At 37.7% G+C, this 18,226-nt stretch overlaps 2 protein-coding genes across 2 annotated transcripts; both read left to right on the forward strand.

The window, feature by feature from the left end:
* The first annotated feature begins 403 nt into the window (after nt 1–403).
* LOC108674087 lies at nt 404–3,256 on the forward strand. Its single transcript, XM_047880156.1, has 4 exons — nt 404–547; nt 1,709–1,830; nt 2,553–2,777; nt 3,242–3,256. The coding sequence occupies exons 1-4, from the start codon at nt 418–420 to the stop codon at nt 3,254–3,256; spliced, it is 492 nt and encodes a 163-aa protein (XP_047736112.1). The 5' UTR covers nt 404–417.
* Nucleotides 3,257–15,539: 12,283 nt separating this feature from the next.
* LOC108674088 (RE1-silencing transcription factor-like) lies at nt 15,540–18,196 on the forward strand. The gene is made up of 3 exons (XM_018161993.2): nt 15,540–15,772; nt 15,982–16,103; nt 16,709–18,196. The coding sequence occupies exons 2-3, from the start codon at nt 15,984–15,986 to the stop codon at nt 17,618–17,620; spliced, it is 1,032 nt and encodes a 343-aa protein (XP_018017482.2). The 5' UTR covers nt 15,540–15,772; nt 15,982–15,983; the 3' UTR covers nt 17,621–18,196.
* Nucleotides 18,197–18,226: the final 30 nt, after the last annotated feature.

Raw genomic sequence — 18,226 nt, forward strand, 5'->3', positions numbered from 1 at the left:
CTGATACTAGGAGCAATTAGAGTCAATGTGTTGATTACAGTATTGCTGTTGTTCAACAGTGCATTTTCAAATGAAGCTACAAATATACTGTTGAAGTAAAAATTTGCTAACATGCCACACATGGAAAGGAATCCACTAACCTATAACTTTTCAACCATCTTTTGTTTTATCATCCATCATCAAAGCCATAATTGCCATATAAGTTTAAGGAACTACAAGTCACTTTCTATAAAATATGCTGCTACCAAGACTTGTAGTTTAATTTATTTAGTTAGTTAAACAATGGGTTGCCACTCGTTTTGATTTAATTTAAAATTATTTCCAGATACTTGTCTTGCTTGGTCATTGAAGAATATTACTACTTAGAGTGTGTCTCAGGAAAACCTGAACTCACCATATATACCCCACATTAATCTCATGGCGTACAGTATAAAAGAGTGCAGAGTTGTTCTGCACCAGCTCTCAGATGCTGCAGTCAGGAGTGGCTGGTGCCCTGAGCAGAGCCTCATTCAAGCATCAACTGACGTGTGCAAACTCGAGCCTGAAGGTATGCTTCACAACTAGTGCTTGCAAGTCTATTTTATTTGTCAATTTGGAAGATGTTTTACTTCATTGACATTCATGATTTTATTGATCATATCATTGTTGAACCAAATCCTTTGGCAGTTTGGAAAGTAAGTTGGAGATGACAACTTGAAACTGCCAATGTTTTTCCTACACATTCTAAGGATACTTACATTCATATCATTAATTTTTTGTGGGCAGGCATGAAAATATGAAAAGATTCTAATTGATAGAGCCAGTTAGAGAATTTATTAAATCATATTAAACATATACTCCTATGAATTTCTACAAATATTGCATATTGAAATGGTAAATTGCTGTTGAATAATTTATTTAATAAGGTTTATATATGCTAAAAAAATTTTATGTAATACCTATATATTAAATCATTCAAATGTATAGAGTAACTATTTGGCCTTAATTTAATTCAATTTGATCAAGTTACTTAATTTATTGAATAGATACCTTATTACTATTTCCATCTTTTGAAAATGTTAAAAAAATCATCAACCTCCTTGTCCAAGTGTAAATGTTCATTTAAATGCACATATTTTAATTCTTGGGCTTAGTTGATGCTATAAATGGAATGGAATGATGGGCAGATAATTGGTGATGACCCATCAGGCAATGTCAGGTTGAATCAATGTTGAATCAGCATACTCTGAATGTTGAAATAATGTCAAATGTTAAGCCAGAATAAAAGTTAATCAACATCATTTTTCAATGTCATACATTTCGATATTGTTTCAATGTTGAAATCTAGTTGAATTCTGGCATAAAAAGCGCACTAATATAAGTTATGTGTCAGGTTAACATGTTCCATCATGAATGTCTCTGTATTCAGGCACCGTATTTATGCAACATTGAAAAAACGATGTTGATTCTCTTTTCATTCTGAACTAATGATCAATTGAATTTCAATGTCCCGAAGTGCATTGTTTCAACATAGATTCAGCCTGACATTGCCACAAACTGGAGGCTGTGGTGGGACCTTTTGGGAGGCAATTTCAAGTGAGCATATATGAGTAAATTGCCTGCTAATGAGTTGAGGAGGCAGTAGAGATGGCTTGAGCCCATTATTATGTTGATATTCTTAGCTGCAAGTATCATCATGCTAATAATAAATGCTGTATATTACATACAGTAATGGAGGGCAGCAGCTCATCCTTACCCTCCATCATGACAGTTTACATCAAAGAGGAGCCTGAAGATGAGGGAGAGGACATAACTGTGAAGGATGAACCACTTTGCAGTGAAGAATATGAGGTGATATTTTTAACATGATTGAGTTCAAATAAATTGTTAAGGAATTGAAGTGTTAATGCGAACTGATCATGTGGCTGCAGTGGCTTTGCTGTGAACAACTTGCACCTCAACTCTCATCAGCTGTTATGTTTATTACAGTTGTAACATTTTCATCACTAACTATCCTCAATTTTTTTTTGTTTCCGTATCCAAAATTCATTTTAAGATAAAATGTCTGGCTGTTGAATCCAAGGTTGTCCCAAATATTCTATTGAAGGTATTAAATGAACATGAACTTCTGCGGCAATATGCCCCCATCAAGCAATGCAGGTAGCAATGTTGTTCATTTCTCGTGTCTTTTGTTCTTGCAGGGCATATGTTCTTGTGAGATGTGAAATTAGTGTCACATTCTGATCTAAAATGAACATGAATGAACACTAATATTGAAATGTTGTCTAATGCATGACTTGGGAATTTTTTTGTAGATTTACTTTGATACAAGTTTAATCTTGAGTAATGAGACCTATATTTTCATATCATTTCCATTTCAATTGCCTAGATGATTTCCCTTTCATTGAAATTATTCTAATACAATTGATAAAAATTAAAGTTTTTACCAAGAAAAGTTTGATGAAGGCAATGAAGATTGTATTAATCTACAATACCGTACATTTAAGTGCTAAGTTAATTTTTGTACACTACATGATATGAAAGAATCACATGAGTCTGCTTTCCATCTTCAGGGTGCCATGCCGTGCGATGCTCCGGCCACCATTGGTCAGTATGTGATGCCAGTTTTTCCTCGAAACAAGGAAGAAAAGATGTCTGTTACTGAGAAACATATTTCTCCAGTACCCAATGAAGCAGCTTTATTCCAAGAAGTTCTTTCTGGTCAGCCTGTGGCTGAGCCCAAGTCATCCAACTTGGCCGACAATGACCATACAAGACAAGCAAAGAAACTGCCCAAGGTTCCCTTGTCCACTGATTCATTACATCCAAATGTTCCTTTTGAAGCCCACCAAATCACCAAACAAGATTTTCGACCTGTATTAAACTGCAAGTTATGCGACTATGTTACTAATACAAAAGACAATCTCAATAGTCACCTGGTTTCTAAACATGGTTTGGGGAAAGGATTCGAATGCAAGTTGTGTGACTATGCCGCGGCCAGTAGACATTATCTTGAAGTTCATCTGTTTAATAAACATGGTTTGAGGAAAGACTTGAAATGCAAGTTGTGTGATTATGTTGCTGGGAGAAAATGCTATCTCAGAATGCATATGTTCTCTATACATTGCATAGGAGAAGGTGTGGAATGTGACCTATGCGACTATGTTGCGGCTAGAAAGGAAGCTCTCAAACATCACCTGTTTTCCAAACATGGTTTAGGGGAAGGATTAAAATGTGAATTATGTGACTATGCCACTCGTAGAAAATATCTTCTTAGTAAGCACCTTTTTTCTAAACATGGTTTGGGTATGGGAATCAATTGTAAGTTGTGTGATTATGTTACTATTAACAAATCTCATCTCAGTGTGCACAATTTTTCAAAGCATGGTTTGGGGGAGGGGTTAAAATGCAAGTTATGTGATTATTCTACTCTTGAAAAATATTCTTTGAATATTCACATGGTTTCTAAACATGGTTTAGGTAAAGGATTCAAATGCAAGTTGTGTGATTATAGCAACTGTAGAAAATATGTTCTTGATATGCACATGTTTTCTAAACACGGTTTAGGGAACGGCTTCAGATGTCAGTTCTGTGATTATGTCGTTGGTGAGAAAAGGTATCTCAAAAAGCACCTGAAATCTAAACATGTTTTGGCTTAGGAAAGATCTCTTAGTAAAAGTTGTGCTACTATGTCTGCTAGCAATCTAATCTAAACTTTGTTGAGGGCTTTTGGTAAAATTCAATTGGTTTGTGAATGTTCAGCTTAAAAATATATCAAATGCGTTCAGATTTAGGACAATTATTTAGTAAAAGGATTCCATATTGAGTTTAGTTACAATGTCACTGTAAGGATGTAAAATAAGATCTAGAAGGCACTGAATGGAAGGCGAAAACCGTAGGGATCGACCGCGACATGTCAGTTGGAAGCCAGTAGTTCTACACTGAGCAACCCCTATATCGGCATTGTCAACTGCTGTAGTGCATTTTTGGTGACTTTAGCATAGCTGACAAGCACTGCCTTTATTGGTGAGTTACACTACTAATTTATACTGCAAAGATAGCAGTGAATTAAATGATTGATTATAATTGTGCATAAATTAGGAATCAATTCAACTGTGATTGTCATTTCGTATTTAACAAACAAAACTGGTCAGGCTTGAAATATTATTTATTTCACGTGTAGGTTTGCTGAGCTGGAGTCAGTGTACTTCTGGAGAGCGGGCCTTAGACCTGATTGAAGGTCCAGTTTGATGATCCCGTCTGGGGTGATCTCGGATCAAGGAGGAGTCCTGATCTCATGTTGAGACGGTCGAGCTGCTAACCGTATTTTGTATCTATAATGTCAAGTGTTTACATTAGCTTTCCTTTGATTGCATTCCTTAGTATTACTCTGTTAACTGTTTTGTTTAGTCCTGTTTGAATAAACCCTTGTTGGTTGATAGGCATGTTTTAAGAAAAGAACCTCACACTAAAAATGAACCCAAGGAAGCAAACCAGCTTCATTACAGCCACAAAGTTGAATGAGTCTCCCAATCTATGCACCTTCCACATCAAGAAATCAAGGAGATCTTGATGCTTCTTGATACTCCTCATTATTTTTTTCTTATTACATAAGCTTCAAATGGGATAATGTGGGATAGTATTGTGCATCAATTTTACATTTAATACAGTTGGTAATATAATGTTTATGTTTTCGTGTATAAATTAGCGTTGGCAGAAGGGCCTGTCGAGTGATAAACTTGTCGGTAGCAACGATGTGATCTGCCGCTATAATTACTGTAATTGTGGGTTGAAGATGAAATTCACCTGCTTGTATGTAGGTCAGGTTTGTGGTATTGCTCTTTAAATATCTTTAAATGTAAATTTTGGGCACACCGGTAATGTTTGAGTTAGGTACTCCTCAGTGGGGGCTATGAGAGATTTTTTGTTGATTTGAGCTTTTGTTGTCTCCAATAATAACAGAAATGGCATGAGCCACAGTTTGAAAGAGTTGTGGAATGCACTAAAATCTCTTGAAGGTCTATTTACTGCATTTATTATTTTCCTGAAAAAGATTTTCAATACCTTTAACCCTTTTACATTAATAGCAAGTGCTTGAAGGCAGCACTTAATTTACCATTTAGTATACATGCTGTGGATTGGTGAACTCCAACAAACTTGAGCAGGAAACTCGAATGACAATTTGACTGCTCATTAGCTCTGTGCTGTTCTTCCTTGAGCAATGCGGTCTTTTTATATGAACTTTTACATTTTACAACAACCGCCATAAAGTCACATTGATTGCCTTCTGAACATCATAGTTTCTATGAACTTTTACATTTTACAACAACCACCATAAAGTCAATATGAGGACATTCCAACTTACCTAGACCCCATTATTTCTTTGTGTGGGTGGTATTGTCTATACAAATGGCCTGCTCTTCATTGGTCCAACTTACCTAGACCCCATTATTTCTTTGTGTGAGTGGTATTGTCTACAAATGGCCTGCTCTTCATTGGTACATCTTCTACAATTTATTTTTTGATGCAACCTTATTTTGTTTTATGTATTCTCCGGTTAGATCTGCAGCGCCTGTAGCAACCCTCTTCCAAATATGAATGCTCAATAGTCGCAAAATTAATTATCTCAATTCTTAAAATTTAGCACAATCTGCCTCATTTAACTATTACTATTGTAATAGGATTAAACTTCAAACAATATTAGGATAAATTATCTTAGTCTCCAAGAATATTTACCTAATTAGATTTGTTCAGTAAATAATGCTTAAAATATAGTAATATTGTAACCATATTTTGTCAAGTAAAGAATAAAATGCTAATGCAATGTGTTTATTACTGTGTTATTTTGTATTTAAAGCTGCTCATTTTCTACCTGTTTCATTAGGTGCAGATTAATTTGTTCTTGTTCTTTAACTTAACTGGAGAACTGACTGCAGAATTGACCGTGTCATGAATTTGCCTGCAATTTCTTATGATGAATTTATCTGGGACCCCCATGTGCGCGGTGCCTGGGACCCCCATGTGCGCGGGGTCTGGGACCCCCACGGGCGCGGGGTCCAGGACCCCCACGTGCGCGGGGTCTGGGACCCCCCCGTGCGCAGCCTGGGACCCCCACGTGCGCGGGGTCTGGGACCTTCACGTGCGCGGGGTCTGGGACCCCCATGTGCGCGGGGTCTGGGACCCCCATGTGCGCGGGGTCTGGGACCCCCACGGGCGCGGTGCCTGAGTCCGTGCGTATACAGACTCATGTAGCTTAAACATATCACTTTTTGACTTAAAAAGTTACTTAGAAACATCACTTGAATTTCCCTAGTTCGTATCTAAATCATCCAGAGTGCTAAGTGTTGATTTACTTTGAAACATTGAATAAATTCCTTTATTTTTCAATTCAAGGCTCTATGGCTTATTTTTTATGGAGATACAAGTGTTGAATATTCAAAAATCTGGCAAATCATTGTAAACATATCATTGAATGTCAAAATCATTGCATGTTTTAAGCAATGTAAAAGCATTAAGTATTACTGTAGAGAGGAAATGCTATTAAATAAGAAGAATTCTCTTCACTTTTTGAGCTTTTTGCGTCTTAAATCTTAAGTGCATTTGTGTTTATGTGTTTTTAGACCTGAAACACGTGACGAGGATATGGAAGTGAAGTAGTAGTCACTGTGCGCGAGTGTGAAGCGTCTATATAATGTGAGACATCGTTCTAGGGTGTTCGTCAGATCAGCTTACACCTTGCAGTCCTGAAATGCTAAGCCCCTTACGGACCTGATAAAAGTCCAGCAGATATTTCCATGGGCCTATTTCTTCAGCGATGTAACCACAATACTACATTACTCTTATCTCCACAAATACTATAAGATAGTCCACCTCAAAAACAGACTTCGTTTTCTTCTGGGGATGCAAGCCTCGCTCGGCGCGCTATACTCGCCCAAGCCTCAGTCTGCTTCGTGTTGACATGTGAGCATCGGTGCCACTCTTCCCTTCTCCAGCCTCGATTAACCTCTTAGTGATAAGTAATTTTGTATCTAAGCGTCTTCATCTATTCGCATTATTTATGTGCCAACCCTTAACAATCAGCGTAGCCAACCTTAGTGATGAAATGTAGAATATCTAACTAATAATGTCACTCGTTTGCTTTAATCGCAAATTCACTAGGAACTTAAAAGCAAAGAAAACTCCACAAAAATTCATAGTATCTTTAAAGAAAACGTTTCGGAGTCCAGCTCCATCGTCAGTTCGAAAATTCTAGAACACAGATAAATCAGTAATTAGTACAGTCATGATTGCAATAAAAAACCTAAGCTGTAAAACCTATCTATTTACAATTTCAAGCGGGTAAGAGCTAAAGGCTAAATTCAAACTAGGCCTCTGTTTAAAAATATACAATGATTCTAAGATGCGCAAATCAGAAACACCGGAACTGGAAGCTAAAACTTTGAAGTCACTGTCAGACACTGGAACATCGCACTGCTCGGCGTGAGCCCGCACAGCTGAATGAGGGGGGCTTCTGTTTTCTAAGTATTTTGCAAATGTTAACCTACGTGTTATATTGGTCAACCATTTTAAAATCGGTTCTTTTTTTAGGTACAAAGATACTCTCCCTATGCATATGCGAGCGTCCCTAGTTTATGAATATAGTTGTGCACGATGTGCATCTGCGTACGCCGGAACGACGTCTCGCAATCTTTATTCTAGGGTCGCAGAACATAAGGGCAGGAGTTGTAGAACTGGTAACTTACTATCGTGCCCCCCTCATTCAGCTGTGCTGGCTCATGCCGAGCAGTGCGATGTTCCTGTGTCTGACAGTGACTTCAAAGTTTTAGCTTCCAGTTCCGGTGTTTCTGATTTGCGCATTTTAGAATCATTGTATATTTTTAAACAGAGGCCTAGTTTGAATTTAGCTTTTAGATCTAACTAATGTTATATAATGTAAAATCTGGAGCGACTACTCCGAGGCTGATCATAAACGTGCCACTACTCGGTAATTATTATACACAATGGCTTTCTTACCCTTACCGCTGCCTTACGAATGTCAAGCCATCTTTCATGATGTCTCCCTGTCACGTAAAAGTTACAAAACCTAGAAATGTCTGGGCTGTCCCACGCGTGCTAAGTGGTGGAGGCCTCCCTTAACCTCAGGTGCCGCCATCCGCCTTGCTCCCCCTACTAACGCCCCTAAAATACTCAAGGCTGCAATCTTCAACTTCGGTTCTTGACTCAGTTTTGGCACTTGCGGAGAGCTATTCCCTCGTTCATTTAATTAATAAAAGCTTCACATTATCTCAATTGTTGTTATTGCTTGTGCCGGCGCTCATGTTCACACGGGGGGCTCAGGTGGTGGACGGTCGAGGGTGACCAGAAAAGGGAGGTGAGCGAAGGCAGGAAGGGTGGCCAGAGAAGCCGCTGCCTCCACGAGACTGTGCCACTGTGAGGAGATGCGAAGGGTTGTGGAGAAAAAAGAGAGGTGAGATGCTGCGGAGACGGGAGGGGATCCCCACAGTCAGGGCAGGCGGCGCTAGGTGCGCGTCTGACCCTGAAGATGTAGGATGCCAGGGAACTGCAGTAGCCCGAGGGGTGCTGGGCGTGCGATGAGGGCGGGAGAGCCGATCTTCCTCGCAGGCGACAGGAGGGGTGAGGTGGCCAAGACCCTGTAGATAACAGTGGTCTCGGTGGCGCGGGCGGACATCTCCCGAGGTAGAGTTCGCCTTGCCTCCTCGTAAGATCCGTCAGGCTCAATGCTATTCCTTAGGAAGTGGGGACATGGTGGCCGAATTTGGACTGAAGGGTAGCCTTCATTAGTCGGTCTACTGGGGAAGTAGAGACGATGAGGCAGGAGGGACGGAAGGGCCGGAGGGCACTGGCCAAGAATTGCACACATGCGGTGTCCAGATGGGTAGGTATGGGGAGAAAGCCCGTCACGGTGTGGAGGTCTTCAATTGGCATCATCTTTCGGCTCCCGATGGTCATTCTCGAGGCCGAGTTCTGGATTGTGTGCAGGCTCGCCACTGCGGAGCAGTAGGCAACAAGGTACGAAATAGGATTGGGTGTGTAATGGTTCATATAACTCAATTTACCAGCCATTACTACTACACCAGGAGCTAGTTAAGTAATCCAAATGACGACCCTAGTAACGATCCATTTCGACAACGTGTTTCGAGGTATTCCCTCATGCAGACGACTTCCAACCCTTTACCTTTAAGCACCTCGTATAGACATGACCTTACTTCTAGCATTACTCTGTTCACCTAGATTCAGACGTTCACCATATTTGATGCCTTGCAGAAACATTGGAAAGGCAGGACAGCTCGACCGACTGAACATATCGTTTCGTCTCCCCTGCCAATATTACGAGTGAGCAATAGAGGGAAAACGAATATTGTGTATATTAACGATTGCTTAGAGGGAAAACGAATATTGTGTATATTTACGATGGCGCACCTTTCGTCGCAGATGCGGGATGAAATCTAAAAGCACCTCAACAGAAATGCATTATTTAGTTCTAATTCACTGTGATTCAGTGAAAAAAATCCCAAAAAAGTTTGTAAAACGTATAGCCGTTACTAAAGGGTGAAAGAAAGATACCGAGATCTTGTCAGCCTCTACTCGTGGACCTGATACAAATACGCACAAACCTCAATATATTCGATACCATATTGATTCGCTTACGAAATGCACGGCCATCAATATAGACTGTTTATGTTTACCCATTATTAACCTTAATTTGTCCTGCCTGTTTAGTCTCACAGTAGACAAAATCTTGTAAATCTCCAATACTGCTGCCTAATCAAAACTTTTATTTGTGTAATAATCACCTCATTATATGGTTTAATTTACCATTGATGAACCACCACATCTGTTTCATAATGTGTAGTAATATCATTTGCAGTGAATTGTCAATGAATTTCACCATATCATAACTTAGCTTTCATTGCATTCAATAGGTTGAGAGACATATGCGTTGATTGTGTGACATCAGAATAAATTAGGATAAAACCCAAACAATTTGGTGCACAAGCCCCGTTTTATACTATTTTTGAAATGGCAATCGATATGTTCTGCACAGGTAAGAATTAATATACTCCTCATGTTTCCAACATTCCGGAAAAGCTAAATTCTCCATGGTATGTCATGGATCATTTGATCGCCACGTTTTGAATCATTTGATCGCTCAGCATCGTTTTCACGGAGAGAGTTGCTTGCGTTCAGGGTTCAGCGATTAAACGTCTAGTGTGCATCGTCCTTTGTTATGCAGAGTTAGGCTCGCAAATAATCATTTGGAAATCTCTTATAATTTGAATTATTACCACGTTTTTCTTAGTTTCGCTTCGTCTCTGTCATCAAAAATTCAAACCTTAATTTATACCTACAATGAATTTCTCATTTTATTTTCGATTATTAACAAAATTGATTTTTCAATGTAGCATTTCTGAAGATCCTAGAAACTTGGAATTTGACATGCATGCTTATGATGCCAAACAATTCAAGATTTCATCATAAGTAATAATTAAAAAAAATTACATTTTTTCAAATAAAAAAAATTTAAAAAACCCTAAAAATTTATGGTTGGGGATTGAGTTTTTTCATCAAACATCCAGACTTGCCATCATAAGTTGCCAACCCTGGAAAATGATTTGAATTGCTAAAATTACTGAACAAAAATGTAGAGAATGAATAAATATAAAAACAATTTTTTTAAAACCATATTTTTCTGGTGGTTACAAAACTAAAAACAATGAAATAAAACAAATAAAAAACTTTTAAAAACCATGTTTTCTTAATGGACAAAAAAGATAAACATTAACTCTTACATAATATTACATAACATTCTACATAACTTTAATGCTATGTAGGAGTTAATATTTTTCATTTTGGTCCATTAAAAAAATGGGGTTTTTAAAAGTTTTTTATTTGTTTTATACTGCTATGTATACGGTGTATTACCGTGTATGTGGCTGTAACATGACAAATTTTGAATACCAATTGTATTAAAAATTGTGCAATAATCACCTCATGTGCACAAAGGTATGGACTGTATGGTATGTGCACAAAGTATGCACAAATGTAAACAATGCTGGCAAAATGGCGGACAGCCACTTTCCGCATTGGCGCGGGTAAGGTATTTAATTTTGAAAGTCTTGCCCTAATGTTAGCTTAATTCGAATGACTTGTGTTTGGAAATGAACTAAAAAAACTTGAACTAAGAGAACACCATCTTTTTTTTTAGAAATATCTATCAAGTACCTGGGAATAGCCTGGGATGTGCAAGGGGTAACATTTGTGCTCTAAATAAACATTGATATTGTATTTTGAAATTAATGAATGATAATTTGAAATCAAGATCACAGTTTTTAGAGCATGCTCTTGAAATTTCACAGCTTTGCAGCTATTCCAACAGTTATTCTACCATTTCAGAAATGCATTGTAGTCATGCAGTTTATGTTCAGTTCAGTTACGTGACCAAGTGAGGAATGCTGGTCCTGGACTGCTGCCAAGACTGAGACATGAGATGAGATGAGACATGAGACAAGACATGAGAGCCTTTTTTGAGAGGGGACATGAGATGAGACATGAGAGGAGACATGAGACAAGACATGAGACTGAGACATGGGATGAGACATGAGATGAGACGTAAGACAAGACCTGAGATGAGACAGGAGATGAGACGAGTCATGAGACCAGACTAGACACAAGAGGAGACAAGGCATGAGATGAGAGGAGACAGACATGAGATGAGGCATGAGACAAGACAGACATGAGATGAGACATGGAACAAGACATGAGATGAGACGTGACGTGAGGTGAAATGTGACATGATGAGCAATTTTTAAAAACAATATTATTAATATCAAATTTTCACTAATATTTATTAGAATTAGTTAACAAATAATGTTAATAAAAATTAATAATATTATTATTACTACTGGTAAATTTTATTTGTATATTGTATTCAATTTCATATTTTTTAAGCAAAATTATGGTGCCAAAACCATGAAACTGAAATTTATTCCATCCAATTCTGCCTGTAAGTCTAGTTATAGCATTCATATAGATATCTGTTGCACTTGCACCCATTTCCCCCACCCACCCACAGTCAAAGTCTCAACCAAAATGTTTTATTCTAATTAGAATAGATAGTCTACAACAAGTGCTTTCTAATGGTGCATGAATCTTTGAAATTGGCTCAGAGGAAGCCTACAAATGGTAGTTTTTCTGAAAAAAGTGACAGAAGTTGGTCCATTTTTGGGGTGAAATTGAAAAAGAAAAAAATTCATAGCTTATTCACTTTTTGACCTACTACGCTTATTTTCTAAAATTTTTCTCTTTTCAGTGGTGTAATTTTCATTATGATCAAAGGAAACTTTTTTTTGTGCACATACCTATATGATTTGGAATAGCTGGCTTTACCAATACCATGAGTATATATATGATAATGCAAAGGATCCATTGGTGGGATAGTGGCAAACTGGCAAATCAGAGTGTTTTTAGACTCTCATTCAAGTTTAACTTGAGTAGACAAGCAAAGTATCATGGATACCTGCATCAAATACATAAGACATTTGTTTCTGAGTAAATGAGAAAATTAAAAATGAACTAATTCTAAAAAATCCACATTTAGCAATATGCCACGTTTAGCACTATCAGGCATGGCATATCTACCGGTACTTGTCAAGCCGTGACTGTGTTTTTTGAGTCATGGTTCAATAGATTTGCCAGCCATGATTCCATTTTTGTTACTGTGATTTCCATATCTTGGCCATGAAAAGCCATATATGAGGTGCAAATTTATTTACAATGTCCATGCACGTCTTATCCCTAATCTCTAATTTTACCCTAAAACAGTCAAACGGCAACAATAACATTTGTCTTTACTGTCAGCTGAACATGTGTTAATGCAGTCTGACTGCTTTGATGTGACCGCAACTATGCACAATCTTGAACGAAACATTTAGGTTGACTTGTTTACATTACAATGATTACATTCTGCAGGATATTTTGGTGGGAACTGTAAAACAATGTGGATTGCAGAAGTTGAAAATTTTATGAAATTACATGTTTACTAAGTGTGATCCCTGATTTTTTCAACCAGACAAAATTTTATGAAATTTGAGTCACAAGATTTCATCCCCACTGAAATTATATGATATTAGAGCCGCAATATCTCAGGAAAAATATGACTTTTCCAGTCCCGTTCTTGGTGCCTCCACTCCAATTATAGTGTTCCAATGACAAAGCTGACAGCCCTGTATCGTTCACTTGTCAATTGTCATCACTCAGCAGTCTAACAACCCCAACTGGGTCACATGTACTGACCCTTGATTGGTGCTGCTCCTTCTGCACAGGATTGGAATTTTCCTACTTGTTTCTGAAATCTGGCAGCTCCAATGTGACAAATTTTCAAAACATTTGGAATCTTGTGGCCTGATCGTGCAATATCATTAATAATTAGATAGGAAGTAATTCATCTGGCGGAAATCTGAAAGCTCTGGAAATGGCCGGAAAGCTTTAGTCGTGGCCCTAAATGTAGATGTTTTCCATGCTTGCTTCTGCGCTCACCACGCAGTGGTATTATAAAGTGCTTCTTACTGATACTGGTGCTGCAAATCCATAGACTTATTTGGACCCTCAACCATGAAAGATAACTGGTATTACAATGGGTAAAAGGCTAAAAGCCCATGCTGGGATACATGGGAATTAGTTGGTGGATCAAGCAGCAAAGTTGGGACATAAACTAGATCATATAGCATATATCATGCTGCTGAGTATTCTGATGCTCTCTGCTGCCTCCGCCACCAGTCTTTGTCTCTCCGCTACCTCCGCGACCAGTCTGGGAAAGAGACTGGATACAAAATGTTAATGAGGTTGGAAAAGGAAGACACTCTTGCTGGTCCATAGAAGCCTGCAGCGGTACCATGGCTGCATGCAAAATCTTGTAAACTCGTATAGCATCGTGTGTTGGCCCGCCTTCATTTTGGACGTGCTGGGGTAAATGCCTACCGGCACTGACTTTCAATTATTGACTCTTGACTGTGCAACACTTGCAATGTTGATGAAACCATTGACCACTTTCTACTTGAATGCACCCAATATAATAATGCTCGTCAACTTATGAGAAGGACTTTGCGGAATATTGGCATGCAGACTGATGGTGCAAACCTTGCTGGGAGGAAGTGACCTCACAAAACTGGAACAGCACCTTGTGATCAAGACCGTAATCACCTTTATCACAAATACCGGCCAAATGGGGACTTTGTGAAGCTAAAGCACTGGTAAGTTGACTGCACTTGAAATGATAGAAATCAGAGATGACCAAGCAAACTTGAAAAGAAGATTTAAAATTGCCATGTCCAGGTGTGACAATGCCTGAATGCCCCTGATTGGGGTATTTTATGACACCTGAAAAGAGACATAATCATCATGACAATTTATCATTCATCTGCATGCCATCATTCAAACATCATCAAACATCATGACAAGTTATCATTCATCATGAGTCATGACACCAAATTTTTACTTGTGATGTGGTACTAACATGGTCTGTTCCTGCAAAATATTTTCCATTAGGTAGGTACCAATTAATTCATCTATTTGTTCAATCAATGAAATTAATGGCAAAAAAATTTCACTACGCACCAAACTTTTTTATGGTATGTTCATCATAGCAGCCTTATAAAGAATTTTCTACTCAAGGCCCAGCTGTTGAAGGTCAGAAGCTAGTATTAACATTTTAGCAAAATTGCTCTTCCAAACATAATAGTTCTACATAAAGGAATTAATTACATTTGCATAAGACAAATATGAAGGCAAATTTTCTTGGAATTTATAAGTTTTTAGCAAATTGTACTTGTAGTTCCTCGGGGAAAAACATCATCATTATCTAGCTCATTTATTGGAATATTATAAAAACAAAGATGAATTGTTTACTGTTTAGAATCATTCCAGTGTATTGGCAGACACCAGACAACAGGCATAAACTTATTCATTTCAACTTCCAGCTCTGGCAATCTGGAATAAAAGTACATCAGTAGTCAACAGAAAGTAAATTATAGTTTGTAAACTTTATTGTTTTTTGATCTGAAAATTAATTTAAAACAATTGATTTCCGATTTGCATTCCATCAGGGTTAAATTTCCAGACATGAATTGCTGGCTTACAAGGAATATCCATGTTTTTGTTGTTCAGGTTTGGGTGAGCATAGCTGAGAACTAAATCGTCCTACTTGTGGAACACTAATTTGTTTGGGAGTAAAATGACACCACTAGCAATTTAGTGAAAAACTCATTGTTTTGAGTTGTGCTTACCTCTGTGCAAGAATGAAAGTGCTGGTGTCATACTATATGTAACAAAATTACAAATGCAATACTAGTGTGTAAAGCAGTGCTGTTTGTCATACACAATTATTGGTATGAACTATGACAGATCTAGTAAGACCTAAAGGTACCTCCAAACCTCAATTTCCACCATGTTACAGCATTTGCTTAATGGCAAGTTATATGTCATTGACAGTTGAATTTTAGGAAACAGTTTATTCACTGCAACTTATTTAATTTTGCATTGCTTACAGATACTCTTCCTACTTGGTTTAAGTTGGTTATTGCTGGATATTTTATTACTTCCAGGGTGTCTCAGGAAACCTCAAACATATACCCCCACATTAATCTCATGGCGTACAGTACAAAATAGTGCAAAGTTGTTCTGCACCAGCTCTCAGATGCTGCAGTCAGGAGTGGCTGGTGCCCTGAGCAGAGCCTCATTCAAGCAGCAACTGACGTGTGCAAACTCGAGCCTGAAGGTATGCTTCACAACTAGTGCTTGTGAGTCTATTTTATTTGTCAATTGGGATATTGTTATACTTATCAGCATTTCTGATTAAATTACTTTGTGTACAATTGTTAAACTAAATCTCTTGAAGATATTTTTACTCCATTATAATGCTTACGTATAGTCTTCCCATGCAAGTATTATCATGCTAATAATAATTTCTCTATGTATTCCATCCAGCAATGGAGGGCAGCAGCTCATCCCTACCCTCCATCATGACAGTTTACATCAAAGAGGAGCCTGAAGATGAGAGAGAGGACATAACTGTGAAGGATGAACCACTTTGCAGTGAAGAATATGAGGTGATATTTTTAACAAATTTAAGTTCAAATAAATTGTTAAGAAATTAAAATGTTAATGCGAACTGATCATGTGGCTGCCGTGGCCTTGCTGTGAACAACTTGCTTCTCAACTGTCATTTATAACATTTGTAACATTTTGATCGCTTATTATCCTCAATTTTTATGTTTTTGTATCCAAAATTCATTTCAAGATATAATATTTACCTGTGGAATCCAAGGTTGTCCAAAATATTCTATTGAACATTTGAAATGAACATGAACTTCTATGGCAATACGCCATTCCCAAGGCTATATGCAATCCGCCTTGATTTCTTGTTTTTTTTGAGATATTTGTTCTTCTGAGATGTGAAATTTGAGTTTCTTTTTGATCTAAAATGGACATGAATGCACATTGATATGAAAATGCCTATTGCATAACTTGCTGCATTTTTTGTGGATTTACCTACACTGATAAAAGTTCAATACTCTTCTAATTTAGGTCTGTCTCTTCATTATTTATACATTATTACGCAACCTTTGAATGGGATAAAATATTTAAATGATAAGTTAATTTTTGTTCATTGCATGATATGAAAGAATCACATGAATCTGCTTTCCATCTTCAGGATGCCATTCCATGCGGTGCCCCGGCCACCATTGGTCAGGATGTGATGCCAGTTTTTCCTGAAAACAAGAAAGAAAAGATGTCTGCCACTGAGGAACATATTTCTCCAGTACCCAATGGAGCAGCTTTAGTCCAAGAAGTTCTTTCTGATCAGCCTGTGGCTGAGTTTAAGTCATCCAACTTGGCCAACAATGACAATGCAAGATTAGCAAAGAAATTGCCCAAGGTTCCCTCTTCCACTAATTCGTTACATCCAAATGTTCCTTTTGATGCCCACCAAATCACCAAACAAGATTTTCGACCTGTATTAAATTGCAAGTTATGCGATTATGTTACTAATACAAAAGACAATCTCAATAGTCACCTGGTTTATAAACATGGTTTGGGGAAAGGATTCGAATGCAAGTTGTGTGACTATGTTGCTGGCAGAAAATGCTATCTCAGAATGCATATGCTCTCTATACATTGCATAGGGAACGGTGTGGAATGTGACCTATGTGACTATGTTGCAGCTAAAAAGGAAACTCTCCAACATCACCTGTTTTCCAAACATGGTTTAGGGGAAGGATTAAAATGTGAATTATGTGACTATGCCACTCGTAGTAAATATCTTTTTAATAAGCACCTTTTTTCTAAACATGGTTTGGGGGAGGGGTTAAAATGCAAGTTATGTGATTATTCTACTGCTCGAAAATATTCTTTGAATATTCACATGGTTTCTAAACATGGTTTAGGTAAAGGATTCAAATGCAGGCTGTGTGATTATAGCAACTGTAGAAAATATGTTCTTGATGTGCACATGTTTTCTAAACATGGCTTAGGGAATGGATTCCCATGTGAGTTCTGTGATTATGTTGCAAGTAATAAACGGTATCTCAATAAGCACTTGAAATCTAAACATGTATTGGCTTAGGAAAAGTTGTGCTACTATGTCTGCTTACAATCTAATCTAAACCAAGTTGAGGGGTTTTGGTTAAATTCAGTTTATTAGTGTATGTTCAGCTGAAAAATATACCTATTGAATGCATTCAGATTCAGGACGATTATTTAGTGAAAGGGTTCCATATTGAGTTTAGTAACAAAGCCACAATCAAATATGAATAAGTCACCCAATCCATACACCTTCCACATCAAGAAATCAAGGAGTCTTGATGCTAAGTAGTCAGGTCTGTCTCCTCATTATTTTTCTTATTACATAAGATTCAAATGGGATAATATGGGATAGTATTGTGCATCAATTTTACATTTAATACAGTTGGTAATATAATGTTTATGTTTTCGTGTATAAATGAGCGTTGGCAGAAGGGCCTGTCGAGTGATAAACTTGTTGGTAGCAATGATGTGATCTGCCGCTATAATTACTGTAATTGTGGGTTGAAGATGAAATTCACCTGCTTGTATGTAGGTCAGGTTTGTGGTATTGCTCTTTAAATGTAAATTTTGGGCACACCGGTAATGTTTGAGTTAGGTACTCCTCAGTGGGGGCTATGAGAGATTTTTTGTTGATTTGAGCTTTTGT

Source organism: Hyalella azteca, unplaced genomic scaffold (assembly GCF_000764305.2).
Source record: "Hyalella azteca isolate HAZT.00-mixed unplaced genomic scaffold, Hazt_2.0.2 contig4758, whole genome shotgun sequence".
NCBI lineage: Eukaryota > Metazoa > Arthropoda > Malacostraca > Amphipoda > Hyalellidae > Hyalella > Hyalella azteca.

Coding starts and splice junctions, on each gene's coding strand:
- LOC108674087 (XM_047880156.1), top strand. CDS start 418: ATGGCGTACAGTATAAAAGAGTGCAGAGTTGTTCTGCACCAGCTCTCA. Junction 548..1,708: donor GTGCAAACTCGAGCCTGAAG/GTATGCTTCACA, acceptor TATTACATACAG/TAATGGAGGGCAGCAGCTCA. Junction 1,831..2,552: donor TTTGCAGTGAAGAATATGAG/GTGATATTTTTA, acceptor TTCCATCTTCAG/GGTGCCATGCCGTGCGATGC.
- LOC108674088 (XM_018161993.2), top strand. CDS start 15,984: ATGGAGGGCAGCAGCTCATCCCTACCCTCCATCATGACAGTTTACATC. Junction 16,104..16,708: donor TTTGCAGTGAAGAATATGAG/GTGATATTTTTA, acceptor TTCCATCTTCAG/GATGCCATTCCATGCGGTGC.